The sequence below is a fragment of the Salmo salar genome, chromosome ssa12 (genome assembly GCF_905237065.1).
Source record: "Salmo salar chromosome ssa12, Ssal_v3.1, whole genome shotgun sequence".
NCBI lineage: Eukaryota > Metazoa > Chordata > Actinopteri > Salmoniformes > Salmonidae > Salmo > Salmo salar.
This window is the reverse complement of record NC_059453.1, coordinates 22,887,012-22,900,342: the sequence shown is the minus strand read 5'-3', so window position 1 is coordinate 22,900,342 and position 13,331 is coordinate 22,887,012. Positions and strand designations below refer to the sequence as shown.

The 13,331-nt window shown below is 41.2% G+C and overlaps 2 protein-coding genes across 20 annotated transcripts in view; both read left to right on the top strand.

Annotated features, from left to right (window-relative positions):
* Positions 1 to 7,072, top strand: part of LOC106590752 (nuclear factor 1 X-type) — a 162,513-nt gene extending 155,441 nt beyond the window's left edge. For all 19 annotated transcript variants that reach the window (XM_045691086.1, XM_045691088.1, XM_045691083.1 and 16 more), the window contains one exon: positions 2,114 to 7,072. In XM_045691086.1, coding sequence (XP_045547042.1) covers positions 2,114 to 2,128 — 15 coding nt within the window. In that variant the 3' untranslated portion in view covers positions 2,129 to 7,072. The remainder of the gene's footprint in view (positions 1 to 2,113) is intronic.
* Positions 7,073 to 8,381: 1,309 nt separating this feature from the next.
* LOC106590024 (RING finger protein 11) lies at positions 8,382 to 12,972 on the top strand. The gene is made up of 3 exons (XM_045691070.1): positions 8,382 to 8,857; positions 9,232 to 9,401; positions 9,659 to 12,972. The coding sequence occupies exons 1-3, from the start codon at positions 8,759 to 8,761 to the stop codon at positions 9,828 to 9,830; spliced, it is 441 nt and encodes a 146-aa protein (XP_045547026.1). The 5' UTR covers positions 8,382 to 8,758; the 3' UTR covers positions 9,831 to 12,972.
* Positions 12,973 to 13,331: the final 359 nt, after the last annotated feature.

The following is a 13,331-nucleotide window of genomic DNA, read 5'->3' as shown; positions in this document are numbered from 1 at the left end:
TGTCCTCCGTTACCTACACTACTTTTCTCATTAGGGTCTAACCGCACCTGCCTGCAGACCACTCATCTATCCCTCACACACACACACATGGAAACAATCTGCATTCCTCCTATTCTGTTCTCTCACTCTCTGTGTCTTCTCTCTCTCTGTGTCTTCTCTCTCTGTGTCTTCTCTCTCTCTGTCTTCCCTCTCTCTCTCTCTCTCTCTCTCTGTGTCTTTTCTCTCTGTCTTCTCTCTCTCTCTGTCTTCTATTTCTCACTCTCTCTCTCTCTCTCTCTCTGTCTTTTCTCTCTGTGTGTCTTTTCTCTCTCTCTGGGTCTTCTCGCTCTCTCTCTGTCTTCTCTCTGGGTCTTCTTCTTTCTCCCTTCCTTTCCTCTACCTCCCCTCTCTCGCTTATCTCTTTCACCCTCCCTTCTTCCCCCACACACTCCCTCATCCACAGATGTAACCCTGGCACAGAGGGAGTCGCAATACACACACACACACACACACACACACACACACACACACACACACACACACACACACACACACACACACACACACACACACACACACACACACACACACACACACACACACACACACACACACACACACACACACACACACACACACACACACACACACACACACACACACACACACATTCAACTGACTTACTAGTGAGGTTTGACAGCAGAGACATACACTGAGTATACAAAACATTAAGAACACCTGCTCTTTCCATGACAGACTGACCAGGTGAATCCAGGTGAAATCTACAGTATGATCTCTTATTGATGTCACTTGTTAAATCCACTTCAATCAGTGTAGATGAAGGGAGGAGACAGGTTAATGAAGGATTTTCAAGCCTTGAGACATTTGAGACATGGATTGTGTATGTGTGCCATTCAGAGGGTGAATTGGCAAGACAAAATATTGAAGTGTCTTTGAATGGGGTATGGTACTGGGTGCCTGGCACAACGATTTGTGTCATGAACTGGGGGGGTGCAACTCAGTATTAGGGTAGGTGTTCCTAATGTTTTTTACACTCAGTGTATAACTGGTCTGAGGAGCTCTCTGCTGGCTAAACACAAGTCATGCAGGGAGAGAAAGAGAGGGGGTTAAAGAGAAAGAGAGTTAGTTCAAGCTCTGTGCTCCACAGGCGAAGTCACGTCCTGACTGTCTGGTTGCCCGAGGCAACCAGACATGATGTCATAGGCAGTTTAACTTAGCCTTGAAGGGGGTTAAGGAGAAGGGGGAGTGGTCAGTCCTGCCAGGGATTACATTGGGGGAGAGAGAGAAGAGAGAGGAAGTTGGGAGAGAAAAGAGGAGGAGTTAGAAGCCCAAAAGGATCCTGGGGAAGGGAAAAGGAGGAAGGAAAGAGAGGGGAAAAGGGGGGAGAGAAACTTTCTCGCCGGGGTCCTATAAGAGTGTAACAGAATAGAGAGCAGAGCGTAGCTATAGGGCCGTCAGCAATTAGCTGCCGTTCCCTGGGTCTACTCTGGTCTGGCCTGTGGAATGTTGTCTGGAGCCTGAGCAGAGCTGCCACTTAACCAGACCTGGGTTCAAATACTATTTGAAATGTTTTCAATTGTGCCAGGCAAGCTCAATCCAGCCTAGAAACAATTTCCAATAGTATTGGAACCCAGCTCCCAGAGTCAAATGCCAACCCTATAACTCTGCACCCTCTGTGAGTCTTATCAAACTGTGAAACCTGATCCTGGGAGTAGCTGCATGGCCTACAGTAGTTGACTTCATGGTGTCATTTGAAACAGTAAAGAAAGTCTTGTGAATTATGTTACATCTAAACTTTGTACTTATTGGAGACTTTGAAGGTTGAAATACTACAACGTGAAAGTAGTACTTTTACGAACTGTCGTCTTGAAATGACTTACCTACATACTGTGTGAGGAATGATCAACTTAAGGTTCCTAGGCATCAGGGTATGATTGAGGCTCAGCTCAGTAAAGGGAAAAGTTGCTATGAAGGATGGCCCTCTAGTGGCTGGTTAATATTTTGCATGACAAACCATTTATTTACTTATAAATGTGTAACTGTTGAACTTAGTGATGTTACCACATAACAAAGATGAACCTGATGTTTCCTGTATTTTATTTCTCTTCTACAGTCTTGGTTCCTCTGACAAGGCCTCCGAATCAACCGCTAGAATTGTGTCATGAGAAAATTGGGAATGGAAAAACCACACAACACACAAAACAAACCAACACTGACTACAAACAAACTGCTGACACTAAAGTATTTTTGCTCACCAACCAACAGCACAAAAACAGAAAATAACCCCCCAGAGGAACACCCCATTTCCACGATTTGAACATTTGAACCGGAACAACCATCTCCCGATACAGAAGGCTGAAAAGAGATCGGTTGAAGTGGACAGACTCAGAACGAACGACAGAACGAGGAAGAGGAGGAAGAAAGATGAGGAAATGTCACACACAAAACATGTCAGAACGCAAACAAAAATATGCAACCTGACAACTAACTGACCAATTTCGTTTTATTGTTGTTTTTATATTTTATTTTCACAATGAAACTCCATGCAATGGCTGGGAGATCCACCCACACACAACAGTGTAAAACAAAGACCACAAAAAACATAGTTGGCAGAATTTGGTCATTTGAGCTATAGCTATAAACATTGTCACCACCCAAAAGAACCCATTCTGTAATCCTTCAGTCTCTCCTCCTGACGGTGCTTTATGTCCCTGCTCCCACTCTCATCTGTCAACCAGGTGTCCAGGGTTGCCCCGGCAACACCCACAGCCTCACACACCCACATCCGACTGACCTCACTGCCGCTTGAATTGCTCAGCCCTGAATCCCCTCCCTTCTTCTGATTGGCCAAACACTGGGACACCATCCAATGGTGTGATACCATCTGCACCAGATGGCTGGTTTTAGCTTACCCTCTTGTGAAGAGCGATAGCCAATAGCATGAGCAGAGAGCGAACCCAAAACAGACATGCAGACATAACAGACATGACTGACATGACATGACATGACATGACATGACATGACATGACAGACAGACAGACAGACAGACAGACAGACAGACAGACAGACAGACAGACAGACAGACAGACAGACAGACAGACAGACAGACATACAACACTATGTGCTCTTTCGTCCCCTCACCTATGCACTACTGAAACAAATAAGGGAGGAAACAGAGCGATCCAGCAGGTCGCTGAAGGCAGTGTGTGTGTGTGGGCAATGGGCTGTGGCTCTGGCATCCTGGCACTCACACATACACGCACTCACGCAGACTCAAAGCACGTACACACACACACACACACACAGATCATCGTCTCCAGAACCCACACGTCTGGCAGACACAACTATTCACTGACAATAACATATTGTCTGTGTGTCCTTCACAGTAACATAATGCATAGGATCAACATCATCATGTAATAACTAGCTTTCTTTCTGTTTGTAGACGTTTTCTTGCATTTCATTTTGTTTGTCGGATTGGTTTTGGTTTTGTCTCACTTGGATTTTTTTGCTTATGTTTGACCTTCTACCCTAAGATTTGTTTTCTTTCATCCGCTTTTTATTTTGCAGAAAAAATATCATCTTCGTTTGCAATAACAGACATCTCTGAAATCTCTCACAAACACCAGTACAGGAACATGCGACAACCCCTGCCTTGCTTCACCCTGTAACCACAGTCCATTCACAGTAGGGCCCAGAGGAACACACGCTGACACACCACCGTATCAAAATGCACACAACTAACACCGTCACCCTGATTCGAAACACAAAGGTGAGCCTTTATATATGACTTTCTCCAAACTGCCTTTGATAATGGTTTTTCATTCATTTTGACATTTGTCATTTTTAATTTGAGATACCTTGTTTTTTTTCTATTGTAAATGTGATTATTAAATTGTTATTGTAATTGTAATTTTTTTTTATCATGACACCATAATTCAAACAAAAAAAGCCAAACCTCACAAAATAACTGGACTGCCTAGCTGTTGGTTTCTTCCATATGCAGGGATAGAATTGTCTGACAGCCCAGGCACTCTGAGTTTATAGTAAAATTAGCTCTATGTACTCAAATCATGTATCACAACTATAAGAATTAATGGAAGTGCCTCTGTACTCCCCTATCATGCAATTAGTTCAAATTCAGGTTGATGTTTTTGTTCACATATATGCTAAAGCTACAAAGAATGGTGATGTTTCTTCCTATATGGAAACCATTGGCTAGAGGACAGAACCTTTGTAGAAGACCGCAAAATGTTATAAAGAGAGAGAGAGATCTTATACATATATATTTATGGTATATGCTCCTTTTTAAACTTGACTAAAATAAGCTTGTTGGCAGTTTAGTTATTTTCTGAACTCTTGAGCTAGCAGAATTCCATGATGGACAGCACCTCACTGTTACCATGACAATTCAATGAGCACCCATCCAACCTCCACAAATCTACAGTGCAACATTCAAAAATGAAACAAAAATGTCCATGATGCAAAATAGATGAAACATGTCAAAATCGACAATGGAAAAATTGAAGAAAAAAGTGTTTGTTTTTTGATGGAAAGTATTATTATTGAAAAATATGTGTCGATTGAGCCACGTGCAATGCATTGGGTAGATTCATTGTGTTTTGTCTGTTAGAGATTTTTAAGAAAGATAAGAAGAAAAGAGAAAAAAAATCTATTTGTTTCAAGTCCGATGTGCTCCTGGACTCTAAACTAACAGAGCCATATCCTAGTCTTTGTAAGTTGGGGGTAATTGTTTTTATTTTCCTTTATTGTCTCTTTTTTAATGTTTAACGTGTAATCATTTGTTTATAAAAATGTTTGGAGGGGCTGAAGGAAGAAACATTTCTTACAAAACATTTTTAAAAAATTGAACATGAAATGAAAAACCGGTGAAATGAAAAACCGGTACTTTTACACACTATAAAGTACATTCAAACTATTACAAAATGAATGATAATGAACAAAATAATGACTACCTTTAGGAAACCGCATTTATTATTCCTCTTCTCTATTTCTATTCCTTCTCCTGTTTGTAATATTGAGTGGAGGGAGGGGTTCCTATTCCTTCCTATATTCCTCTAGTAGGTTGTGAAACAAAAGGCATTTTGGTTCAACCTTTAGATAGGACGAGAGCTGTACTGTAGGCTTATCAATGCCCACAACAAATACTTCTGATTTCGCCCAGATTATTATACTCCTCTCTCCGAGTCTGAGCAAGGAAAAAAAAGAAAAATGTCAGTTTAGAATTTGTTTCATTTGAGGAGCCTGTCAGAACCATGACGTAATGATAGAAATACAGTAGGCCTATGCAAAGTGAGCTTCCCTCCACCCCTTCCTTCTCCACCCTCTCCCTCATTCCCCTGTAAATTCACCTTGACTAGTGCTTGTGCTGTAGTGTAGTTTCCCAGCAGTTAAAGGTTGTCCCTTAAAAGTGCCTTTTGTTCACAGACTCCATTTTGTAATCCAGATCGCTCCCCTTTCATTCGAAATAATTCAAGGTTGAGGTGGAAGTGCCCCTAAGTGCAGATATAGGATCAGTTTACTGTACCCCATATCCTGACCTGAACCATTAGGAAGGGATATGCAAAACTGACCTTAGATCAGTGCTTAGTGAGTAACTTAAGCCGACCTCCACCTTTCAAAAATGATCCCCCTCCATTGTATCAACCTTCCCATAAATCCTTTCCCTTTTCAAAATCCGTATATATATAGTACAAAAGGAAACTGGTGTGAATTAGTTCTTTACTTTTTATTGATAAATGATGACAAAAAAATACTGAAAAGGAAAAAAAACTTGTTCTCGTTCCCCCTTGCTCTCTGGCTTTTTTCTTCTTCCCTCCGTCTCCTCCTCTCCTCTCCTCTGTCTATCTGTTCTCTCGTAGACACTGGAGTAGTCTGTAACTGTGTCCTCTCTCTCCTTCCCCCCTCCCTCCCTTCCTTCCTTCTGTTAATGGAAGGGGTTGTTGAAAAAAAAATGGCCGAAACTTTTTGTCTTGAGCAGAATGCAGTTAGCTTACGTTATTCTTGTCTGTATTGCCTCTTCTTCACATTGTATACCATTACCCATCCTCTTCAGCTTCTCCATTCAAACAGCTAATGTAAGTGAACAAATTACACCAATGGGCTTTTGGGGGTGCGCCTGCCCAGTGTAGGGTAGGACTGGGTGTTAGGGGTTATGGGGGTAAAGGTCTTAGGGGGTCAATAATGTTGGGGTAAAGGAGAAATTATAGGGGTACCTTTTGGGTGTTGGGGAGGGGGGGCTGCTGTTCTGCTGTGACAAGTTAAGAGTTTATTTTTATTTATTTTGTTTTATTTTATTCCTTTATTTTATTTTAGACTTAATTTGGATTTTTGCTTTCATAGTTCCTATCTATCAGGGTATGCCGTCATTGAAACTCTAAGAGAGTCTTGGACTGTAAATGAAATGCTACAAGCACCTTATAACTACTGGCTGAGAAAAGGGGGTTTGCAATACTACCAGCACACACACACACCTAGTCATGTATCAAATACTCTAAACTCTTGTATTATTATTGTGAGGTTTTATCTAGTGAAGCCAGCAGCAGTATTAGCCATTGGCAAAACACAGACCACAACCCACCATATAGAGCCAGCATGAACCAGGCTTGAGGCATACTCTCAAGTGAAGCGTAGAGATATCAGTTTGAATGCCAGGCTCTAAAAACTCTGTTCCGTTTTGAGATTTGGTTTTGTTTTGTTGTTTTTGTTTTGTTTAGTGGTGTCTAGACAGTACGCCCTTTGACCCCCGACCCTACGCCCTCAGAGCAGAAGAGCCCCACTCATGCCTGTAGCTCTGTCTGAAATGGCACCCTATTCCCTACATAGTGCACTACTTTTTCACTATTCCCATAGGGTCCTGTTCAAAAGTAGTGCACTATGTAGGGAATAGGGTGCCATTTTAAATGCATCCCATGTCTTTGTGTATAAGAAACACCCCCAGAGCTCTATAGGTGAAATGCATGTGTTAATTACAGTTTCTTTTCCATAAGAAGAAAAACACAGTTTGAGCAGAGCAGCACCTTGATTGAATAAAAGGATGTTCTTGACTGTAGCATCTTGACTGTGTTGTGTCTTTATTTATGATCATGACTGAGAATGGAAATGATGATAGTGAAACCTCATACCTACATGACAAGTTCAGGTAGTTTGATGTGGAAAGGTAGCCATACAGTGAAGGATGTTCTTGACTGTTGGATCTGTGTTGTCTTCATTATGATGACTGGAAATTAAAATGATGAAGGGATATAACTATTGTTAGTCTTATTAGCAGTGGGGGGAAAAGTACCCAATTTTCATACTTGAGTAAAAGTAAAGATACCTTAGTAGAAAATGACTCAAGTAAAAGCCACCCAGTAAAGTAAAAGTCTAAAAGTATTTGGTCTTAAATGTACTTAAGTATCAAAAGTATACTGAACAAAAATATAAATGCAACAAGTGTTAGTCCCATGTTTCATTAACTGAACTGAAATATCCCAGAAATGTTCCATATACACAAAAATCTTTTCTCTCAAATTATGTACACAAATTTGATTACATTGCTGTTAGTGAGCATTTATCCTTTTCCAACATAATCTATCCACCTGACAGCTGTGGCATTTCAAGAAGCTGATTAAACAGCATGATCATTACGCAGGTGCACCTTGTGCTGGGGACATTAAAAGGCCAATCTAAAAATGTGGGAGGGAGTGTGCAATTGTCATGCTGACTGCAGGAAGATCTACCAGGCCTGATGCTATTCTCCAGTCATGTGAAATCCATAGATTAGAGCCTAATGAATTTATTTCAAATTGAGTGAGTTCCTTCTATGAACTGTAACTCAGTAAAAATCTTTCAAATGTTTTGTTCAGTATAAATGTTATTGCAAAAATATACTTAAGTATCAAAAGTAAAAGTTTAAATCCTTTCACATTCTTTATATTAAGCAAACCAGACGGCATGATTTTCTTTTGTTTTATGGATAACCAGAGGCACACTCCAACACACTGACATTGTTTACAAACAAAGCATTTGTGTTTAGTGAGTCAGACAGATCAGAGGCAGTAGGGATGACCAGGGATGTTCTCTTGATAAGTACTTGAATTGGACCATTTTCCTGTCCTGCTAAGCATTCGAAATGTCATGAGTACTTTTGGGTGTCAGGGAAAATGAATGGAGTAAAAATTGCATTATTTTCCTTAGGAATGTAGCGGAGTAAAATTTCTCAAAAATATACATAGTAAAAGTACAGATAACCCCAAAAAACTACTTAAGTAGTACTTTAAAGTATTTTTACTTAATTACTTTACACCACTGCTTATTAGGCCCATTTTCTCGTCCACCTACCCGCCATTTTTTCAAAAAGCAACTTCCGGATCTACCAACTTCCCATTAACTAGCGACGTCATTTCTGTGTATACAGATTGTAAACAAAGCCAAAACAAAGATGGATTCATCAAAAGGTTTAATCTAAAAAATATAGTCAGATCGAATAACCAAATAGCACAAATTGGAATCGCTGTCATTTACAGTTCGCTGACTTAGGTATTGGTAGAAATATTTCCAAGTTACACAGCGATTAGAATTGTTTTTCTGCATCGACGTTGGAGTGCTGCTGTTCATTCCTACTCGCTAGCTACCCAGCAGGCTAGCTAAAAAGACAACTTATTTAGCAAGACACGTAAAAATATTTGTTTTTGTTGCTGTCCTGTTAGCTAGCTGTCCTGTTCGTAGTGGGGGTTGTGTGTGCTGGTCCAGTTCAATGGGGAACTGTTTGTCTTCGCAAGGCGCCGACGACTTGTCTCTCCTCAACGAGTCCCAGGAAGCCAGTGTTCCAGGGGAGCCTCCACCGCCTTACCAGGTAAATTCAGGGGGAGATGGATCACATCTATACCGGGGATTCATTGATAACAATGTCAACTAACTGTCCACGTTGTTAAGTTAGCCTAGTAGTATGTTGCATGGGCTGTGTTTTGTATCTTGTTGCTCATTTTGTATTCTGTCAGACGTGTAGGGTTCACTAGTAAACTATAACTGTCATGTGAGAATTTATGGCATGGTTTAGCTTACTAACGCTTCTATAAAGGCTTTCTGTCCATTTCCCCATCAAGTCAATTGAATAAAATCTGACTGTGAGATAGTAGAGGATCCACATGTAGTTTTGGAGGGGTCCAGAGACTCCCTGATGACTGTATCATGGGTTACCCTGTACCCCTCTCCCTACATGCCATACAGGAGCGTGTCCAAGCGCCAGTGTACCACCCCACCCCGAGTCAGACGTGCCTGGCCAGCCAACTGACAGAGGAGGAGCAGGTCCGTATCGCCCAGCGGATTGGCCTCATCCACCACCTCCCCAGAGGCATCTTCGACCCCGGCTCTGAGCCCTCTGACAAGAAAGTCAAAGAGTGAGTATGTCTTTTTCTGCCCTGTGACCAACCATATCATTTTTCTTGTAGCACAACCAATTTAGACACTAATTTACTAGCAATGTCCTATTTCTAGCCACATTATCTTGAGCCATGGCCCAGAAAGATATTTGTGGGTCCTCCCCTCATCCATTACCAAGTGTATGTAAGTTAGCTGTAGGCCTCTCATTATTTGAAACCTGTACCAAATTTTGACTAAATGCTATCTATCATGTTGTGCGCCTCACTCTCTCCAGGTGTGCGATCTGCATGAATGACTTTGAGTACGGCGACCCCATCCGGTTCCTTCCCTGCCTGCACATCTACCACGTGGACTGCATTGACACCTGGCTGATGAGGTCCTTTACCTGTCCTTCCTGTATGGAGCCTGTGGATGCCGCCCTGCTCTCCTCCTATGAGACCAACTGAACCAAACAGAAGAAAACGGATTAAAACAGGGAGGGACTTGACCTGGATTGTCCAATAAGAAATGCTTGTTCAATTTTTTTCAGTTGCAAAACTATTCCCTATTTAATGTACTACTTTTCACCAGCCTTATAGGCCCTGATCCAAAGTAGTGCATTAAATTGGGAATAGGGTGCACACAATCCTAGAAACTTCCCCTCTAACAGAGGTGCCAAACGCCCTTATGATCCATCACTTCTTTAACCCGGATGTTCTGTTCTAGTCACACAGCCTTGGGAGGAGAGATGGGTTGTGTCAAAATATATATATATTTTAAATGTAACCTTTATTTAACTAGGTAAGTCGGTTAAGAACAAATTCTTATTTACAATGACGGCTTACGCCGGCCAAACTCGCCGCCCTATGGGACTCCCAATCACGGCTGGTTGTGATACAGTCTGGATTCAAACCAGGTTGCCTGTAGTGATGCCTCTAGCACTGAGATGCAGTGTCTTAGACCACTGTGCCACTTGGAAGCTCCATATGTAGGGAGTGCCACACTGAGTGTGTTGAAAGTGGGGTTTTCTACTCTGTATTGGGGCTTTTGGAATTAGGAACGTCTGTCTCTTTCGCCTTTTCAGACTTTGCCAAATACATCTTAAGTGAAGTGAAGGATATAGATGGAGAACTTTAGAAGTCATCATGAGAGATATTATTGACAACTGATTTCATCTTTGGATGATCTGAGGGTGGTAGACTAGAGATTGGCCCATTAGTTTAGTTTATGTAGGCTGGTCTTGGATCTGTTAGTGCTGTCTTCTTGACAACAACTGGCAAGACAGCACAAACAGATCTATATCTTTGTTTATGTGGTTGGTTTATTTTAATTCCCTTTTCAATCATCCCCCTCCAGACTAAAATGTGCAATATGATGTGAGGAAGTGCTAGAATTGCACCGTTCTGATTGGTCAACAGAAGGTGACCCCCGACCTTAACACTGCTGTCTCGGCCAATTAGCTTTAAGACGGGTATGGCCTTGAATGTCTCTCAAAAAAGCACAGGGCTTTTCACTAGAATGCCATTTTTTTTCTAATTAAAGGGCAATCATAGAGAAAGTTCACAAAGTAATGAGATATGAGAATAAGCTATGAGGTCTCCATCCCATGCCGGTCTAGTAGGTTACTTCATGACTTACTACTGGCCTCATACCTTTATTGGAGATGTTACTACTGGCCTCATACCTTTATTGGAGATGTTACTACTGGCCTCATACCTTTATTGGAGATGTTACTACTGGCCTCATACCTTTATTGGAGATGTTACTAGTGGCCTCATACCTTCATTGGAGATGTTACTACTGGCCTCATACCTTTATTGGAGATGTTACTACTGGCCTCATACCTTTATTGGAGATGTTACTACTGGCCTCATACCTTTATTGGAGATGTTACTAGTGGCCTCATACCTTCATTGGAGATGTTACTACTGGCCTCATACCTTTATTGGAGATGTTACTAGTGGCCTCATACCTTCATTGGAGATGTTACTACTGGCCTCATACCTTTATTGGAGATGTTACTACTGGCCTCATACCTTTATTGGAGATGTTACTAGTGGCCTCATACCTTCATTGGAGATGTTACTACTGGCCTCATACCTTTATTGGAGATGTTACTACTGGCCTCATACCTTTATTGGAGATGTTACTAGTGGCCTCATACCTTCATTGGAGATGTTACTACTGGCCTCATACCTTTATTGGAGATGTTACTACTGGCCTCATACCTTTATTGGAGATGTTACTAGTGGCCTCATACCTTTATTGGAGATGTTGGATTTGTATGCATGTTGTTTTACAGGGTGGGTTGTTGTAGCTGTTAGTTAGTCTGGTTCCAGATCTATTTGTGCTGTCTTGCCAAGGTGGCGAGCCTTACTAGGCTAGCTCTTAGTACCTTAAACTGCATTTTCACCTTGGCTCTTTTTCCTTACAAAGCTTTGCCTTGACTGTGCTGTCTTACTCTTATGAGATCATGGTTTGTTGTTGTTGTTCATTCTTATGTTTACTGTTAGTGAGTGACTTGTGTCCAAAATGGCACCCTAATCCCTATATAATGCACTACTTTTGAGCAAAGCACGATGCAGGAACTGGTCAAGAGTAGTGCACTACTTAGGGATTAGGGTGCCATTTTGGACGTAGCCAAAAATGCTGTGCTATTATCTATCCTCGAACTCTATGCACCTTGGGATCTCCTCTGGTACCGTGTAGGTCTGGGACTGTATTCACAAAGAGTCTTAGAGTAGGAGACCGTTTTGCCTTTTGGATCATAGTTATATGGACTCCTAGTCTTTGTGACTACAGGCCTTGAATCAGGACGGAGGAAATATCTTGTTTGTTCTCCTTTTCCCTCTTCCTCCTTCTATTTCTCCTACTACTCACTCTATTGTCTCTTTGAATAACTTTATTGTAGAAGTGTTTGACAAGAGAAAAGAGAATGAATATGTGTCAAAATATAATTTACACTGTTTTGGATACTGTGTGTAAAGGTTGTATCTAAAGTGTTTTCCAATGTTGTCAGAAAATGTGTTTGTGAATATAGATCTGTTTTTTGTATTGTAGTGATGATCTATTCTACATGATTGAATTCCAGAGACTTTTAAACTGTTTTGTCGATTGATTATTGGACTAAAATTAATAGGAAACTATTCTTGATTGACTGTGGTTTGATACTAACAAAGTAAGGACACGTGAGAGAAGGTACAGACTCAAACTGAGGAGAATGGATAATGAATTGAACCCATTCTGAATGTAACTATCTGATCGTGGACGTTACTGTGGTGAAGTCAAAATCAGGTCCGTATTTGAAATGTACCCTCATCACCAACTCTTAAGGTGAAAGTGGGGAAAATATAACTGCTATTCAATTCAATCCTAGACCTATGGCCTTTTAGGTGAACGTGAGCCAACTCCTGTGAAGTACAATCATTTCTGATACTCGTGTCATTGTTTTAGTGCTCCTTGAAGCTGGAGATGGAGAGTGTGTCTACTAAAAGAAGAAAATGATCAGTCAGAATGTTCCTGGCTGCTGTTTCTGGGGTTTGTAATGTGTGTGCAGTGAGGGCTCAGCTTTTAGGAAAAACTACAATAAAAAGTGGATGCCAAATCTAAGCTTCTTCATATATGGCTTCTTATTACCATATTCTAATTTTGTATCTGTTTCATCATAGTTACATTGTTTTAAAACAATTTGTAATAATGAATTGCAAGTGCACCATCTTTGGCATAACAGGTTAGCTAGATTGAGGTGTCTTATGATTCCAGTGTATATCCCACCCACAGGATGCTTTCACCATCATAGTCCACCCATCTATTGTCCGCTACAGCGAGGTCATGAAGAAAGAAGAACCTATTTACATGTTTTTTTGCCTGCTAAGAATGGAAGAGAGATGACCTCTATGATGACACAGAGGTCTTCTGTCCCCTGTAGACAAGGACCACCTCAGTGATGACACAGAGGTCTTCTGTAG